The 19816-nt window shown below is 37.7% G+C and overlaps 1 protein-coding gene across 3 annotated transcripts in view; it reads left to right on the top strand.

The window, feature by feature from the left end:
• EDA7 (embryo sac development arrest 7) overlaps positions 1-19816 on the top strand; it is a 343775-nt gene that overhangs the window by 282963 nt on the left and 40996 nt on the right. For all 3 annotated transcript variants that reach the window (XM_089453090.1, XM_089453088.1, XM_089453089.1), the window contains 4 exons: positions 67-175; positions 18403-18573; positions 18765-18923; positions 19550-19642. In XM_089453090.1, the coding sequence (XP_089309216.1) occupies positions 67-175; positions 18403-18573; positions 18765-18923; positions 19550-19642 (532 nt within the window). The remainder of the gene's footprint in view (positions 1-66; positions 176-18402; positions 18574-18764; positions 18924-19549; positions 19643-19816) is intronic.

Below are 19816 nucleotides of genomic sequence, written 5' to 3'. Positions count from 1 at the left end.
CAGGGTTTGGTGTTTAGTCATAAGACTAATAATCTTGCATTTGGATTTGTCTATTGTTGCATACAGGTATGGTAGCCCCATTTTGGATATCAAGTGGCATTCAACTCTAAATGCTTCAAGGCCGAGAATGATCACTGCTGATAATCGAGTAGTCAGAATTTGGGATCCAGAGACGGTAAGAATATGATTTCCCTTTTGATCTGAAGCTGCATTATCAGATCCACAACTTCCCCATCACAAAAAATAGAAACATAGAAAAAAGAAAGAGAAAACAAAAACTCATGGATCATCTGGATCCATCATGGATCTTTATCCAGAAGGAATATAGAATGGTAGGTACAGGGCACATCCCAGATGAACCCGAGATGGATCACCATGCTGTATCCCAAAAGTATTATAAGAAAACTGAAAACATGGCAGAAATGTTAAATAGATCAAAATTTCAACAAACACTCATCTGAATAAATTATAAATGCCCTTAGACTTGATTGTTGCCTCACAGACACACATCAATAGGAGTTCCATTTGTGAATGGTTATCATGTACATGCATGACAATTACTAGTGCCATGTTTGGACAAATATATGAAACTATGATTGTTTCAGGTGCCCAAGATGTATTTGATGCATAAATATTGAGTTGTTTAGATATCCCTATTATTCCTCGAGTTTGTACAGACCATTGTTTTGGCAGCATTTTGCATAAGATTATATTAAAAAATGTTGAAATTCTATGGCAAGTGCAGTAGAATACAATTTTCTGCCTGATAATTACTTCTAATGATTTTCAAACCGTATTTTTATTTCACTGCTATCATTGAATAATTATACACAGAAAATCTCAACAGTAAATGTGGCAGAAACAGTATATAAAGAAAGCCATGCACAATAGACAAAAAATTTTCACTTGGGAAACCCAATCTTGGGAGAAAACCCAACAATCTTTTCTTGAGGAGAAATTGTCTTTCAGCAAGGTCTACAATTCAGAAATTCGTCTAGAAATTTGAGCCATTATACAAGTCAAAATACAAGTTAAACTTGGTCAAACAGCAGCAAGTCAAAGCTGGTCAAATTTCCCTGCGGTCAAACTCTGACCCTGCAGTCAACTGCTGTCAACCCGCACATGCGGCCCTATGGTCAAAACCACATGCTTGGCCTGGGCAAAGTTCGGTCAAGTTGTAGTCAACTCAGTCAAACTACTGTGGTCAAACTTTGGTCAAACTCGGTCAAGCAGTTCGGTCAACTCGTCACACGTGCAGCCTCCAAGATGCTAGTCAAACTCATCTTTCTCTTGCACGTGCAGCCTCCAAGAGATATGGAAAGATGAAGAAAAAGATGAATGAACAGATTTCTCCTTTATTTGAAATTTCTTGTGCACTAGAAATGATCAATGAGTTTGCTATGTTGATGATTTGTCTCTCACATGCTTGTCTATTTAAATTTTATATAGATCTCTAATGTTTAGTGGAGATCCATCAAGGTGGCTTCTCATCACAAAAAGCCCCTTCACTAATGGAGCCTACATCACAACTCAACATTAGACTAGAATTGTTTACCCCACTGTTGGGTGAAAAACCCCAATCAATAAACAATTCAAACCCACTATAAAAAATAGATCACTCTATACTAGAGCACTGACTATTCACTCTTAGCCAACTCAGCATGGCCCCATGGGTGAATGTATCAATCTCCCCTAGTCAAATCAGCATGACCCCATGGGAGAATGTCTACCCCTAGGCCATTCACCCCTAGCCAAATCAGCATGGCCCCATGGGGGAATGTATCATTCCCCCACTAGTCAAATCAACATGACCCCATGGGAGAATGTCTGCCCGATGCTGCAAAAACATTAACTCTCTGTTATGAATATAATTCATAACAATTAAATAAATAAAATAAATATAAATATTAAATAATTAAATATTAATTAGGTTAAATAGTCATTAAGTTAAGTGAAAAGGCATGTCTAAAAGACATGCCCATTCACGAAAGGACACGTGCTTAGGTATATAAACGCGGGTCCTCATTGTAACATTCAATCAATCTTATACAATTTTATATATTAATAAGTTATTATTAAAATATCTCTTGTGTATTTTTACGACATTAAGTCAACAAGCTATCAGTTTTTATGTTTCAATGGTATCAGAGCATTCCTTGAGTATATGAACTTTGATCGTTACAGTGGTATCAGAGCCATGGTGCACGATATAATGATGCGAGTCTTTGAATGTTGTTTGCTGCACAATGTGCCATTATGTTCACGTCTTGAATGCGTTGAGTAGTTTAGTAAAATTCAAGAAGCATTTCGGCGTTTAGAAAAATCATTTGCAGAAGTTAAAGCATGTCAAAAGGAAATCGATAATAAGGAAGAGAATAGCGACAGTGAAGAAACGAAACAAGGTGAAGCAGAAGAAGAAGTTTATGTAGATACCAGAAGTCAACTTAAAGCAGGAGTCACTGAAAAATGTTTCGATTCAGAACTCCCCACTGTGGAGACTGCTGAAGTTAATTTGGAATTTGCAACAAATGAAGATAATGTGGAAGAAGACTATCTTGAGAAACAAGAAGATGAACAATGTCATAATAATGAAGAAGACATTGATGATGATGAAGAGGAAGAAGTGGATTATGGGAAAGAGGACGAAGAAAACCATGATCAAAATGATGAGAATGTTGTAAGGTCTCAAATGGAACAAAGTACTGAATTGAAGGATTCAGGCAATGAAATAATTGAACTACTTAAATGGTTGGTATCCTCTCAAATTGGAGATGACCTGGCTAGAACATGAGCATTATGGGGGTCACTGCCCATAAATACGAGTGGCAAAGTTCAAAATGATTCAATAGTTTTAGGGGAGAAAAATCGTTCCCTGAATTTGGAGAATCCAATGCTAGCAGGAATTGTTAAGTCCAAAATATATGAGGAAGATCCATACTTCAAGCTAAGGATGGAAGGGCTCTTGAGATGTGGAGAAAGTTGCAGGCTGAGATGGACCAACTATTTAAGACCTGATATAAAACGTGGACAGTTTTCATTTGAGGAAGAGCATACTATAATTGAACTCCATGCTGTTCTTGGAAACAAGTGGTCTACTATAGCTTGGCATCTGCCTGGGAGGATTGGCAATGAAATAAAAAACTACTGGAACACCCAATTGAAGAAACGCCTTCTTCATATGGGAATTGATCCTGTGACATATAGGCCAAGAACAGACTTGTTGGCTTGTCCTAATATCCAATCTTCAATTTTTAATACACCTGGTTTTGGTCATATGGTCCAATGGGGGAGCGCCAGACTTGAAGCAGAAGCTCGGCTGATAGGAGACTATTTGAGGCAAGCCTTATTCATGGCAGGCAATGGATCAGCCATAGCTGATATGTTCATGAGGTCGTGCAAATTCGAATTTGGCAATGATCAGTTCAATTTGACAAAAAATATGGGCAACCCACCAAGGATACATCAGCCTGGAATGGCCTTAGACTATAAGGGTGTCGTACCTCAGAGTTTGGAGCAGTTTTTACAGACAAATGTATGTGCCGCGTCAGACATTAATGGGGGTGGTTGTTTGAGCCATGAAGGTGGCTTCAATATTGCTAGGTTTGCATCTCCATGTTCAACTCTAGATGGAATTCAAATCAAAACAGAACCTTAGAGTCTGTGTGGTCACGGCTTGTGGCTAAATAGCAGCTATGACAGGGTTGCAGGACATAGCTACGCCAAACCGTAGCGCACAACCCCACGACTAAACCACGCAACATTTGTCCGGCAGACGTCTGTGTTGTTTTTTTTCCTCTGCGGTGACCTGCGGTTCCGTTGTGGTGGTCTTTGCAGTGATATTCGCACGAAGGGTCGACCGTCAAACAGTAACGTGACCATTTGGCACGCGGCTGTTTAGTAACGTGACTTTTCGGCGAGGTAAGGGACGTGACTGTCCGTCGAATAACTAAATAAGTTATAAAATAACTGACGTACATAACATATACGTATATTTAATTAAATTATATAGAATTAAAACTATATAATTAAAAAAAAATTACATATATGTACGTAACATTAATTAATTAAAATAATATCTTTTAATTAATTAATTAAAAAAAACAAACTATATAAAAAAATTATATTAAAATAAATAAAAAAAATTATTTTTAAAAAAAGGAAAGATTTTAGAGTTAGGAAAAAAAACAAAAAAAAATATAAACTAGAGTTAAAAAAATAAATAAATAAACAAACTAGAGTTAAAAAAATAATAATAAAAAAAAAATCCAAGGAAATATTACTGATGAGCTATAAGATGAGAGGATGGCCAGATTATACTCCGCTTCTATTGTACTAGGCGCGACAGAAGTCTGCTTCCTACTAAACTAAGATATCATAATTGATGTCAAGTTGAAGCAACACCCCAAGGTGCTCTTTCTGCCCACTGCACTCTCGACCCAATCCCTGCAGCCTCACTTCACCACCTGAGACATATCCCATACCATATCCAATTGTACCATGCAGGTACCTCAACACATGCTTCACTGCAACCCAATGTACATTCTCGACTCAACAATAAACTGGCTGAGGGTGTTCACTTCAAAGCCAATATCTAGCTTGGTGTAAACCAAATACATCAAGGATCTAATCAATTGTTTGTAAATCATGGGATCCACCAAATCTAAATCTGAAGCGAAATCACTCAAGTTCTTCAGATTGGTCACCATAGGTGTAGCCATGGACTTGTAGTCCATCATACCAAATCTCCTTAAGATTTGAACTATGCACTTCCCCTGTCCAAGGAAGGTCTTAGCCGATCTTTGCACAACTCCAATCCCAAGAAATAGTGCATTAAGCCAAGATCCTTCATCTTGAACTCTGAAGCCAACTCCCTCTTGCACTCGACAATGAGCCTCTTTACCTTATTAAGGAATAGATCATTAACATGCAACACCGAGATCGAAGGATCACTATCAAGAACCTTGTAGTAAAGGTCAGGATACACATCACTCTTAGTGAAGCCCAAAGTCATTAAGTATCCGTCAATCCTGGAATACCATGCCCTAGGAGCTTACTTGAGTCCGTACAAAGCGTTCTTTAACTTGTAGACATGGGACTCCTTCCCATGTATCACAAAGCCATGAGGTTGGTCTATGTACACTTCCTCCTCAACCACACCATTGAGGGACGCGGTCTTTACATCCATTTGATGTAACCTCCAACCATAACTGAAGCAATAGAAACAATAGTATTCATAGAAGTGTACTTGGCGACTAGAGCAAACATCTCCTCATAGTCCTCTCCCTCTTTTTGGGAAAACTCTATATCCAAAAACCTTGCTTTGTACTTCTTGATGCTACCATCCGCTACATGCTTGACCTTATAGATCCACATGGAGGTCACAATTGACTTCTGCTCTAGTCTCAGAACCATCTCCCACAAATCATTCTTCATGATGGACTGATACTCCTCCATCATGGCATCCATTCAAACGTGCTGCCCTGTTGCCTCCTGATAATCGGAAGGCTCAAAATCAATGATATGGCTCATCAATGCCATATAGCTCAAGAACATCTGTGGTCGTCTACTTTCCCTAGAAGTACCCCTGGGAGATGCTTGCTTCTCTGCATCTTGCAAAGTGTCACGAAGCCATGCCAATATCTTCTTGGTCACTGCAACATCTCTAGGCGCGTCCACTGGTTCTGCTGGCTCTACTTACTCCTCCTGATAGTCTAAAGGATGAACAACATGATTTCTACCCACATTCTTTGGAGCCTCTTGTTCCTCACTATCAATCTCCATATGTGACCTTTTGGATCTCCTAAAGGCTACCTCCTCGTCAAAAGTAACATCCTGAATAACCTCAATTTGATGTCGTCATGAAATGTAGGTCCTATAGGCCTTGGAAGTCTTAGTATATCTCACAAAAGTACCCTTCTTCCCAGAAGGTTCTAACTTCTTCCTTTTCTCTTTAGGCACATGGATGTATACTAGACAACCAAAGATCCTCAAATGACTGACCTCTGGCCTCACTCCCGTGTGTGCTTACTCAAGAGTATTATCCTCTAATATCCGGTGAGGACCCCTGTTCTGAACATAAACTACCATGCCAGATGCCTCTGCCCATAAGAACATGGGTAAATCATGATCATGAATCATCGCCTTGACAACCTCCACGGTGGACTTCTTCTTTCTTTCCACAACCCTAGGGCCCATTCTGTTGAGGGTTGTAAGAAATAATCCACTCCCTCTTGATTCCTGCCTCCTTACAGAATCATAGAAGTCCTTGGAAGCTTACTCTCCTCCATTATTCAACCTCGAAACCTTGATCTTCTTCCTTGTCAAGTTCTCCACCTGAGCCTTGAACTCCTGGAACTTGCTAAAGACCTCATCCTTGGTCTTGATGAAGTAGATCCATGTCTTCATGGAGAAATCATCAGTGAATGCCACATAGTACAATTAGCCACACAAAGATGCTACTATCATCGACTTGCATACATCTGAATGTACTAGATCCAAGATCCCCTTGGACCTACTATCATTGCTTAGAAAAGATCCCTTGGCATTCTTGCCAAGTGCACAACCCCTGCAAACACCCTCATGCTCTGCTTGGAGCTTTGGAAGACCTGTAACCATCCTCCTCAATGCTGGCAAAGCCCTGTAATGTAGGTGAGCAAACCTTTGATGCCATAACTCACGTAAAATGATAATTTCATGTGCCAATGCTTGGGTTAGAATTCTTAACAATCTGAATAGACCCCCCTCTTAAACACCAATCACTCCTACTGAGACTATGCTCGAGCCCTTAGGCCATACACGAACTTGACCATCCATAAATGTAACTATGTAACCTCTATCCTCCAATGCTGAAATAGCGAACAAATTCTTCGTCAATCTTGGTACAAAGAATACATCTCTCGTGTAAAAAACCTCCAGACTCCAGTTGAAACAATGCTGTCGCAACTCCTTTCACTGCATACTTGGCATTATCTCCAAGTTTCACCTGCAATGATGAATCCATTGTTGAGAAATCAATAGACTTATGAATTATGATTGATTTCTTTGTCATGATAGTTACTTGTGAATTTGTTGGCTTATTTATAAAATTTATATTCTCTTCTTTTCATCAAGCAATTACCAAAATGCAAAAATAGGAAGTTCACAGAGAACAAGAAACGCAAGATATAGGTTCCAAGACAGGGGAAAAAACCACACAAAGGGGAAAACCTAGAAAATATCTTCTTATAGAATCAGATCAAAGTGAGAAATCTAAGACCCAAGATCATGACAAAATTCCAACTCTTCAAGAAGCCAAGTCAAGCCCTATAAATTTGCAGAAAATACTCACATTTACTTCAAAGATATCACCTCGGGAAACTTGTGTTAATCACAGGTCTGTCACCTCAGAAACTCACATTGATTACAGGTTTGTCATCTCAGAAAATTTGCATATATATCTTAGATTTCCTATCACAGAAAAACTCGTAGACATACATCATATCTTCTGCCATAGAAAAGCTCACATATCTAGTCTAGGAAGCTCACACTTTTTCTCAAATATTACAGCCTTAAGCACACCCAAATCTTCATAAGAATATATCTTCTGATTTTCGGATATCCTTGCCATAGAACACATCATAGAAAAACATCAAACTTGCTTGCCAAATTGGAGAAGGACACATGCCAATATATTCTTGTTCTCATATGTGGAAAGACACATCCTTTCAGTGAGCGGACTTGACATCTAGGAGGGCTGAATTGGTTTCATGAGGTGAGTTGACCAAAATTACATTTTTTAGAAATTCTTTTTCTTTTCCTTAAGAAGTCCAAATAGGACTTTGAGACTCAAGGAATCCTAGAAGCATGAAGAACATGCTTATCGAATGAAGTAATTTTTTTTTCTTCTTTTTTTCGCTTTTTACGTAATGATCAGTGTTGTTAAAAAACACGATTAAATCGCGCTTTTTTCAAAAAAAAACGATTTTTTCCCTAAGCCGATTTAATCGCGCTTTTTATGGGAAAAAAGCGCCTAATTTTTTTTTGCCGCTTTTTTTAAAAAAAGCGCGCTTTTTTCGAAAAAGCGCGCTTTTTCCGTAAAAAAGCTCGGGGGTCCCTGGCAGCGCGATTTATATTGAAAATTGAAAAAAATGAATATTTTTGTACCAAACGCTTTTTTCCCGCTCTTTTCCGCTTTTTTCCGCTTCATTCCCGGCGCCGATTTAATCGCGCTCGTGCTTTTAACAACATTGGTAATGATATAAGTACAAGAATAATTATGAACATCGAACATAGTTACATTTTCCAACATCCCTCACTGTCAAATCTGTGGAGAATCTCATGAACTTGTCATGTGCCAGGAAGCACCATTGTCCACCAACCAAATATCACGACTGTCAGTAATAGTCCCTATAAGTGCGGAGAGAAAGAAATATTCATTTTGAAGTTCATCTGCAATTTTGTCAAGTTTAGATTCCTTTTTCCTCTTCTGTGGTAGATGCTCATCATCGTCATCAACATCAACTATTGATGCATGCTGCTTTCCCTTCCTTTTCTTCTAAGGACACTGGGAGGCATAGTGTCCAAATGAATGACACTTGAAGCACCTGATCTTTGAAAGATCCTTCTTCTTTTGGTCTTGAATTGGAGCTGATCTTCCACCTATATCTTTCTTACCAAAATTTCTTCTTCCTTTTCCTTTCCTTGCATGAATTGCAAGGACTTGAGTTTCTTCATCTCAAGGTCTTTGCAAGTTGTTCCTGGATAACAATCTGGCCTCCTCTTGGACACAATCAGCCCAAAGTTGATCAAACATGGGTAGCTCAGATCATGCACAAATATCTTGTACAAATGGATCCCATGAAGAAGGAAATCCTTTAAGAGTCACTCTAACAAGATTTGCATCATCAATGGTATCTCCAATGGCCTTAAGTTGATCTCTTAACTGTGAGACTCTCGAGTCTCATGAGATAAGTGGCAACTGAATCTGATCTAGACATCATGATAGAACAAAGCTGATGCCTCAAGGCCAATTTCCTACTAATTTTCTTACTCTTGAACAATCCCACCAAGGCATCATACATGTCTTTGGTAGTCTTCAACTTAGCAACATGTGGAATGAAATGGTCCTTAATGGAATCTATCAAGATCTTCTTAGCTTTTGCTTCATTCTTCTTATGCCTGGATTTCTCCTCAGCATCTGCTGGTTTTGAAACAATTTCCTTCACATAACCTAAATATCATTTTCTTCGAAGACAAGGAGTATCCTAGTTCTCCATGATCTGAAATTTATAGCACCATCCGACCTGTCTTATACCCTGAGACTGGTCACCATCTTGATAAGATAACTGAAACTTGTACAAGTTGCCCGAATACTAAAAACGTAGGTTGTTAAATGGCCGATTCTTTCAACAATGTTGTGATACCATGTTGAAATTCTATAGCAAGTGTAGTAGAATACAATTTTCTCCCTGATAATTACTTCCTAATGATTTTCAAATAGTATTTTTATGCCACTGCTATAATTGAATAATTATCCATCGAAAATATCTACAGTGAATGTAGCGGAAGTAGTAAAGATCATATAAAGACAACCATGCACAATATACACAAAATTTTCACATCAAAAACCCAACCTTGGGAGAAAACCTAGCAATATTTTCTTGAGGAGAAATTTTCTTTCAGCAAGGTTTACAAATAAAAAATTCGTCTAGAAATTTGTGCCAATATACAAGTGAAAATACAAGTCAAAGCTAGTCAAACAGCAACAAGTCAACACTAGTCAAACAACCTAGTCAAACTGCCTTGTAATCTGTTAAAATTGGAAACTAGGGCCAAAATCCATGTGGGTCATCTTATTTATGGCAGCTGATATTTTTCTTGGATTCTTCTCGTCGAGAGGTGTAGGATTGATCTAAAGATCATCCGAATCCAACATGTATTCATGGAGATATTAATTTATTTGTGCTATGTGACGATTCGTCAAGGTCGACCAGCAACCAATTTACCCCATCTTATCCTCGATGTTACACTATAAATAGAGGTGGCTTGCAAGTCATTTGAGACACATCTCTTGTGATCTCTTCCTCTCCACTTGTTTGGGTTTTGGTGGAAGGAGAAGTCCCTAAGAGAATACGCTTCCTTAAAGGAGATGCCCTAGCCCTAGACGCTGTCTAAAGAGACCTATACGCTGCCCTAAATTATAGTCATGAGACAACTAGACACAAACCCTATAGATGCATTCTTGGAGAATGATTATCACATTGAAGAGAAGCACCTATGTTGCTCTAAGGGAGGCTCTCCTACGCAGTCCTAGGAGAGGCTTTACCGCAAGTAAGGAGGCACCCTAATCACAGACATGAAGGAGATCTAACCACAACAAATGATGCCCTAATCCACTGTCCTCCCATATGCAGTCCTAAAGGAGAGACTTAGCCACATTTAAGGGTGCTCTAGGCTGCAATCTATTACGGTTTTTATCAGTGTGGAAAAAGTCCCGATAAAATCGGGATTTATTCCCCAAAACGCGATTTTTTCAAGAAAAGGATTAAATCGGCCGATTTTTTGCCGACTTTTTAAGAAACGAAAAAATCGGGATTAAATCGAAAAAGTCGGGATTAAATCGGGACTTTTTCCAAAAAATCGTGGTAGTTTCTTTAATGATTTTTTTTTTCTTTGAAAAAATCGGGATTTTATTGAAAAAATCGGGATTTTATTGAAAAAGTCGGGATTTTATTGAAAAAGTCCGGATTTTTTTAAAAATGAATATTTTTGTATTTTTTTAATTCTGCCGACTTTTTGCCGACTTTTTCGAAAAACTCCCGACTTTGCCGAGTTTTTCAACTTTTGGACCCTTGCCGAATTAATCCCGACTTCGACTTTTTCCACATTGGTTTTTATGCAGCAAAGGAGGCACGTATACACTGTAAAGGAAGAGGCCTTATTTGCTGTTATGAAGAGGTCTTATCCGCAGTCTAAAACACAGTCAAGAGGCCCTAATCCGCAACCCAATCTAGGAGCCCTAATCCGTAGTTTGATGAGGCTTCTATCTGCCCTAGCCGCAGTCCAAGAAGGAGGTTCCAACCACTGCAAACAAGGTCTCAAGTTGCTATCATAATGCCACATTGCTGTAGGTGACAATGTGGCCTAATTGAGGACTGTCTGGGCATGATGGTGATGATTCTTGAGCTTGATTTGAAGGGAAGAAGAATCTGCTATAAGGAGGAGCTAGAGGCTGCTAAGTAAGGGCTGTTTGGATCATTGTTTGGCGAGACTATAGTTGCAGTCCACTGCTGGGCTAGGCCGCAGGCCATAGCCAGCAGTTGGAGACCTTTTTAGGAGCTGCGTTCATAAGGTAAGCAGTCATATAATGCAACGTTTCATTGGAGGACTGTATGAAGGCCTGTCACTGTCTATAGGTGGACTGTGGGTTGTATTGTAGGTGCTGTAGCACTCTGATCTTGTGCCCTAACCAAAGATCAGGTTTGCCAAGATATGCTTCAGTCCTTTCAGCATACACAAGCAGCCAGATGGGCAGCCTTGACATGATCAGTAAAGCAACAAAGGAGGAAGAGTGTTATAGAAGGAAAGCTTCAGTGTTTTGGGAAATTGGTTGAGCTGCTCTAGGCCTATCATCTGCTGCATTGTGTCATCTTCATGGTGAAGATCTCTGATGTCTGATTTTGGAAAGTCAAAGTGTTGACTTCAAATGAATATGTACTATCTCTCTCTCTCTGCTGAACTATTGAAGAATATAAGAAGATTTGATCAAGGGTTTCCCCACATTGGGGTTTGTCCCTGGCTGGTGCCACATCTTGTGTCCTCTTGTGTTGGTTTGTTTTCTGATGTTTATGTTTATGTTCTATCTGCACTTTACTATCATGCTGATGTGATTGCTAATCTAGAATTGATATTGAGATAATATGGAAAAATTGAAGTAAATTGCTCTTAGCATAGAACATACCTAAATTAACATAATCAAACTTTAGCCCTATGTTCAACTGCGGTCAACTTGCACATGTGGCCCTACGATCAAATCTGCAGTCAAATCCACATGTACAACCTAGTCAAAGGTCAATCAAGCTGTGGTGAACTAGTAAAACAACTGTGGTCAAACTTAAGTCAAACTCAGTCATGTAGCTGGGTCAACTCGTCACACGTGCGGCCTCCATGAGAGATAGAAAGGTGAAGAAAAAGATGAATGAACATATTTCTCCTTTAGCTGAAATTTCTCCTCCACTAAAAAAGATCAATGGGCTTGCTGTGCTGATGATTTGCCTTTGACATGCTTGTCTATTTAAATTTTATATAGAGATTTAATGTTGAGTAGAGACCCATTAAGGTGGCTTCTCATCACAAGAAACCCCTTCACTGATGGGTTTTGCCTTGGCTAAGTGCCTACATGTTGTGTCTCTTGTTCTTGTGGTCTTCATATACATATAATTTGGTAATTGCTTGATGAAAGATAAACTAATAAAAGGAGGCAACATAATTCACAACTAATTATCAAGAAAGAGGAATCAAACCCTAATTCCTATAAGCATTGATATCATAACAAAGGCAATGTTATGAACATAAATATATATACTAAATAATAATTTAGAACTTATCATTAATGAAGGGACATATGGAAGGACATGTCCCAACTAATAGACATGAGTATTATGGAAGGGCATTCCTACCTAATATTTATATGGGGTCCATCATTGTACAATCAATCATCATATCATTTTTTACTCAACACACACACATATTCATCCTGATGGATACATTTGTATTCCAGATATTCGGAATATTTTGTGTGTTAGCAAACTTCGTTCTGTTCAATATTGTTTTCTAATACTGATGTGAAGTTATGATGGCAACCCTAACATTCTATAGTTGATGTTGGGGTGAGCTAGCATTGGTAGCCATCAACTAATATATTAGCTATGTTGCATGGGGACCCATGCTTGCCAAAAAATCTCTTGTACTTGACGTTCCAACATTCAGGGACTTTTACAAGGGTTGGGAATGTCCCCAATTTTTGGGGGATGTCATAGAGGACTTCTGGACTTCCAAGCTGTTCTCAATTTGTCTTGGTAAGATGTTGGGGACTTTTCAGGTACCGTTCCACCAACCCCAATGAAAAAATGATAAGTCTGACCTGATTTTAACTGGGTTTGCTTTGCTGTTTGAATGGCTTTTCTTGCTGTTCTGAATGAGCTTTTACCGTGAAAAGGTTGTTTATGCTAACTTCCAAAGATAACCTTTAAAATACTCATGTTCAATCTTGGCATTTATTATCTCCTCCATCTGTCACTTAATTGTCTAAAGCAATTACCTATGTCGCATGAGGACCTGTCCTCGCCAAAAAATTCCTCATACTCAACGTTCCGGCATTTCGGGGATCATTACAGGGGTTGGGAATGTCCCCAATTTTTTGGGGATGTCATCGGGGACTTGGGCACTTCAACACCATTTCCAGTCCTTCCCCGGAAGATTTTGGGGACTTTGCAGGTATTGTTCCGCTGTCCCCAAGGAAAAAATGATACATCTGACCCGATTTTTACTGGATTTGCTTTGCTGTTTGGATGGATTTTCTTGCTGTTTTGGATGAGCTTTTATTTTGAAAAAGTTGTTGTTTATGCTACCTTCCAAAGATAACTACTAAAAATTGTTGATTTTTAATGTACCTTGGACAAGTGGTTTCCCATGGGTTAGTCTCTACCTAGGGAAAAGTGTCCAAAATAATTCTTTTCCTAAGTGTGACTTTATAAAGTGAAAGTGACTTTATAAGTGGTAAAGTCAAAGTTAAATTAGAAAGCGAAAAGTGACTTTAGACATAAAGTACAATGTGGGTACTTTATTTAATGGGTGAGTTAAAAAATAAAAAGTGAGAATTAAATGCACATTTATTCTCATCCCTTGATCTCTAAGTTGCAGGAAACGTGGCCCTAGGGGTCGTTTCCTCCCGGGAAACGAAACGAAACGCGTTTCCGCGTACCGTACGGCCTGGAAACGCGTTTCCGGCCGTACGACCACGTTTCCCGAAACGGAAACGTGGCCGTACGGCCGGAAACGCGTTTCCAGGCCGTACAACCCGCGTTTTCCAATTGAATTGTGTTTTTTTTTTTAATTTTTTGTTTTTTTCAAATTTGTTTTTTAATTTTCTAGATGTGTGTCTAAAGTTATAAAAATGAATTTTTTCCCTAGTGTTGACATGCACTTCATGGTAATGTTAAATTCTTAAAGTAAAAGTGATATTCTCCTTTATTTTTCATTTTCATCCTTTTACTTAAATTTTTAACATTACCATGAAATGACTCGGGATGTTTGAGAGTGGTTTCGCCCTCATTGGATTTCATATGGAGAAAGTAGAATTTTAGATCTCACTCAAAATCCAGCAGACTTATTTGTTTTTCAGGATTTCAGGATTGAGGGGGTTGCAATGTTTCCATTGGATTTTATCATGTACTAGGGTATGGAACTTCTATTTAATCAAGAGAACCAAGCCCTCTATGCAGGGGAAACTCCCAATAATCAAAATCATGTAGGGTACTAGGGTATGAAACGTGTATTTAATCAAGAGCACTAAGGTCGTTCGACTATGTAGGAGGAGACTCCCAATACAACAGTGGTCCTTCTAAAGAATGGGATGTGGATGCAGAAAATCCTGATTTGGATCTCTCTCTTGCAGCCTTATAGCCTTTATTGTACTTGCAGCCTCATATATTAATATAAATAAAGGCTGATTTTGAGATTTGGATATCTAATAAAGGTTGCTTTTGGATATTCCGATATTTTTATTTTCATTATGTGATCATTCATGAGTAAATGTGATGTAAATTAAATCTTAATGTTTAAGTGTAATAAATTATAATGTATCATTTATGCTTTATGATTGCACACACACACACACACACACATATATATATATATATATATTTAAATATTTTCTATATATATATATATATATTCGCGTTTCCCCGTTTCCAAAATTTGGGGAGGTCGTGTTTCGTATCGCTTCCCGTTTCGGAAACTCGTACCCATTTCCCCGTTTCGTGCAACTTAGCTTGATCTAAATGAATCTGAGCCATTACATCTTAGGGTTGCGCAAAAGTCATTTAGGGAAACAAAAGGGGGAAAAGAAAAGAGAGACTACATTCATTCTTTATGAGTAGATTGGAAAAAGGAGGCTGAGAGCTCGAAAAAAGTTTTGAAGGAGAAATTTGTTGTAGCAAGCTGAAGGAGTGATTCTTGGGCAAAGCTGGGCATGGAAATCAAGGCATAGAGGACAATAGAAGGTACAGTACGAACAACATTTAATGCAGTGCACTGCATGCTGTTTGAGAAAAAATTTTGTTTGAATTTTTTTTTGTACAACCCGTATAGCGGTACAGAAATCTGTACAGTCTGTATAGTCGTATCCGTGCAATACATATTTTCAGCTTCAAGTGGGCATGGAAATCAAGGCAAAGTGGGCATGGTTTTCAAGGAGTTTTGGGCGGAAGAGATAAGTTGTATTTTTTTGTTTTGTTTTGTTTGCAAATGCATTTTTCCTGAACTTGAAAGATAAATAAATTTGAAGAGCTCTTTAACAGGTTTTTCCCAGAGAAGATTGAAGGGGTTTTGCCTGGGTCTAAGTTGACCAAAAATTTGTGTGTATTTTTATGTGTCGCTGGTCTATTTATGTCCATATTTATTTTCAGAATGTGTTGACAATCCCATGTGTTTTAATCTGAAAATTTCATTTCCAGAATTCTATATGTTGAATGTATGATTATGGGTAAGGGCATTTAACTGAATGAGAGTGATAAGGTAAAATTAAAACCGGGTTGGATTGTAGGAAACATTTTAGTCATCAAATTTCAACAAAAATGATCATGTTCAATGTTGGCATTTACTTCTCTTTGTATCACTTAACTGTCTAAAGCAATTACTCTCAGTGCTGGACTTAAGCCTATAATTACTGTTGCTTAAAAGCATCCCTTTAGAAATAATTAAGAAGTCTGCCAACCTTTACTTCCTCTGGCGTGAATCAGGGACATGGGTATTGTTAATGAAAACCTTCTAGTTCTGTCCTGAAGGTGAAATAGACCATCTTTGAATCTATTCCTGTGTGGCACATTTAACAAGTTTTTAAAACCACTCCTACCCTATAGCAAAGTTGTTGAACTATGTTTAGCACTGTTTGCAAGGAATTATTAAGTTGTTGCTTTGCTGTGTGCTGTCCTAGCAGTGACATATTCTTTCCATCAAACAATGAAGGTTGTATGGGTGCTTATTTGTGAATACAATCTCTGGTGTGAAGTAAAGGCTACCAACAATGACTCATTTCAATGCATTTAAGGCTGATGTTTCCATAACTGTTCTTTGCACTTACTTTGTCCAAGAATAATGACCAGGATTCAAGACTGATTTACATGTCAGACCAATTTAAAGAAACCACACTATGTTTAAGGCTCTAACATTTTGCAACTTTGCTAACTATGCCAAGGAAGTTGGATTTGTTTAATTTGGCCATATTAGTAGCAGTGACTGTAAGAAAGGCCCTTTTTGCTTTCACAGGATTAGGAAAATATCTGGTGTGGTTTACCAATCAAACTTGGCAAAGCTAACAATAGAGAGGGTCGATTTAGGTGTTGAGATTGACAATATTAGGAATTTGAGCCAAGGTTTGATTTTGACAAAATCAGCATGCTTTCCAACTGAGATAATAAGGTGAATTGGTTTACATGCAAGAATGTTAACCAAGAATAGATAAACTGAATCTGCTTTTGGATTTGACCAAAAATAGCAAGCAAGACAACTAGCTCTAGTAATTCAACCCAATTTTTTGATTTGACATTTATGGCAAGACAAATTAGGTTTTTGAAAGGTCAAACTAGTGAGATTTAGTGATTTAATGCTAGGCCATTTGGACTGTCATATAGATGGATGCCCTCCAAAGAACTACCATGTGTCACATTAGGAGAATAGCTCACTTGCTTAATACTGCTCTTGACTTATCATCCTTCAACTAGAAGCTTCAACTTGAATTTTAGATTTAAGATTTTGAATTTGGTTTTGTAGTTAGTAATATGAATTTCGGATTTCTTAGCTAGTTCATTGTTTATAATTTTATTGCAATGATGTATTTATTATTTATGATTTATAATTTATGATTTATATTTATGCACATGGTGTATATATATATATATATATATATCCCCAACTTGCTGTACCATGTAAAATTTGACAGTACGCTCTAGCCGTATCTGAAACTCGTTCCCCCCCGCCCCCCCCCAAATGCAGTGCAACATAGTATATTAGATGAGTGATGGTAGATATGGTAAGTTGGTAGAGGCACATAATATTGAGCCAAGCACACAAGAGAATGGCAATAAACATCCTATGGTGATAACCGTGTGAGTTTTGGTTATGTGGGATGTTTGCTGTTGGGCTGTATATTGTTCCCTTACTTGAGGTATATGGTAGAGCACATTTGTCACCAGTTGCTTGTAGAATTGAGTAAGTTGCATATTAACATCTCTTATTCCGACTGTATATGAAGTGCTGAAGTTATTTTAGAACCTTGTACAGTAATTGGCAGGAAAAAGTAATTAACAGTTTTGAACACAAGTTTTGTATTTGTTCTGAAATTTATATAAAAAGTCGGAGAAAAAAGGCTAGGAACTGCTGCCAGTTTCTAGAAACTGTCAAGAAATAGCCCAAAATGTTTCTAGAAACTACTGAGCATTCTGGAAATGTTTTTGGGGTCTATGAACATTTTGAAACTGTAAATGTTTTTGTTGCCTGCCGGAAAAAGTATCTTTCATAAACAATATGCTTATACTACTGAAGTTTTTGATGTGTTTCATGTTCGAACTTGAAATTTCTTACATAGGGCTTTTCCCAGTTTGGAACTAACTTTTTGTGTCCCTAGTTTGACATTTTGTGTGGCATTGATTATATTTTATGTCTAATACCCGGTGATCTGTCTGTCACTAATGGCTGTCTAATGTGTTAAGTATGCTTTGAAAAGTTATGTGCATGTTGTGGTGTTTATATAGAAGGATGGTTGTCTCTAACTATACGTACCTTTTAGTTTCAAGGTTGCAGAAGTTAGAATGTGCACTATTTTAAAGTATGTCAATCTGTCTTCTGATAGTGTTAAACTACGGATTTGTTAGAATGGGGAATTGGTAACAAAGGGTCAGTAGTGTTTTACTGGATCACAATCTATTCATGAGGCATTTCTACATAAATGACAAAGAATCAACACTAGAGTACTCTGGAATATTTTTTCTAGGCAGGCAATGAAATACTTAAAACTTGATAGAAGGAAGATCAATCACTCTTTTGATGTAATTTCAAGCTATGGACTAACATGTCAGTGTGCTGCATCATTGAAAATTTCTCTTTATTTAGGGCTACTAACTGTAAAAATATGAAAATGATATGCAGGGAGAAGGTATGACTAGTATTGAACCAGCAGCTGGAAGTATTAATGATGTTTGTGTAATTCGCAACAGTGGACTAATGTTCATGGCACTGGAGTCCACTCAAATTCCTTCCTATTTTATCCCTTCTTTGGGACCTGCTCCAAAGTGGTGTTCTTACCTTGAGAACTTGACGGTATGGTTAACTAGTGAAACTATATATTGAATATATAGCTACTGTTCACTGTGCATTACATACAGGTTACTTTCAGTAATAGTTTGGATGCATTTTGATTTGCAGTAACCATGTAATATCCATTTGATTTTATCCACAACTTGCATTTCTTTCTTCCATTTGTAACTTGCTTGTTTTCTTATTTGTGACAGGAAGAGCTGGAGGAAGGGGCACAGACTACCATCTACGATGATTTCAAATTTGTCACAAAAGAAGACCTTGAACGCTTGAACTTGACAAATCTGATTGGCACCAACCTTTTAAGAGCCTATATGCATGGATTCTTCATAGATTATCGTCTTTACCTGAAGGTCTTCTATGCTATCTCACAACTATGCAGTTAAATTTTTTGCCTCAATTACCATAAATCAAGTTTCATGTGTTACTTGAGCTCATAGTTTATTCACTGTAGTAACTAGTAGACTATGTTTATTATGGGCATGATCTGTTACTAGGTTCTTATTTTATAATATACTTTCAGAATAGAAGGATTTTATATTAACTGGAATACCTTGCTATGCCTATCGTGTATGGCATCTTGTTGCATACAGTCTCTCATTGCTGGGGCTATTGCTAATCGTTTTTGTCCATTAGCATTTGATTTCAATTTGGATTTTGTTGTTTCTGTGGCCTTGGTCAACGTAATTTTCTAGTCTCTACACTGCATGTTAATTTTTACATGTCTGTGTTACAAATTTCCATGTTAAGGATGGCATTCCTATTAGGTTTATAAGATAATTAGATCTCTTCTAAGGGTTAACCAAGAGTCGAGTTAGTTACCATGCTGTTCCTTATTCCTTGTTGGTTATTCAAGTTAATATGTGTCAAGAAAACACCAACTTTTGAATTAAAATATAAAATTCAAAAGAAAATTGGATTTATGCTTCTTCTAACAAATCTTTATTTATTTACATCATGAAATGTTTGCTTGCATCAGGCAAAATCCATGGCAGATCCATTTGCTTATGAAGCTTATAGGCAACAGCGCATACAAGAAAAGATTGAGGCTGGCCGTGCTGCTCGCATAACGGTATATTTTGTGTGTGTGTTATTTTTTCTGTCATGGTATCATGTTTACAGTGACACATTCATTGATAAGTATTGGTTGACATACTTAAAACAAACAGAACTTTTGACTTTTCTCAATATCAATTTCTTTCTATGCTTACGTAAAAGATGTTATTATGTCAATCTGCACAGCAGG

The sequence above is a fragment of the Pinus tabuliformis genome, chromosome X (genome assembly GCF_031772625.1).
Source record: "Pinus tabuliformis cultivar Carrire ecotype Pingquan chromosome X, CPIR1, whole genome shotgun sequence".
Classification (NCBI taxonomy): Eukaryota; Viridiplantae; Streptophyta; class Pinopsida; order Pinales; family Pinaceae; genus Pinus; species Pinus tabuliformis.
This window is presented reverse-complemented; position numbering and strand designations above follow the sequence as displayed.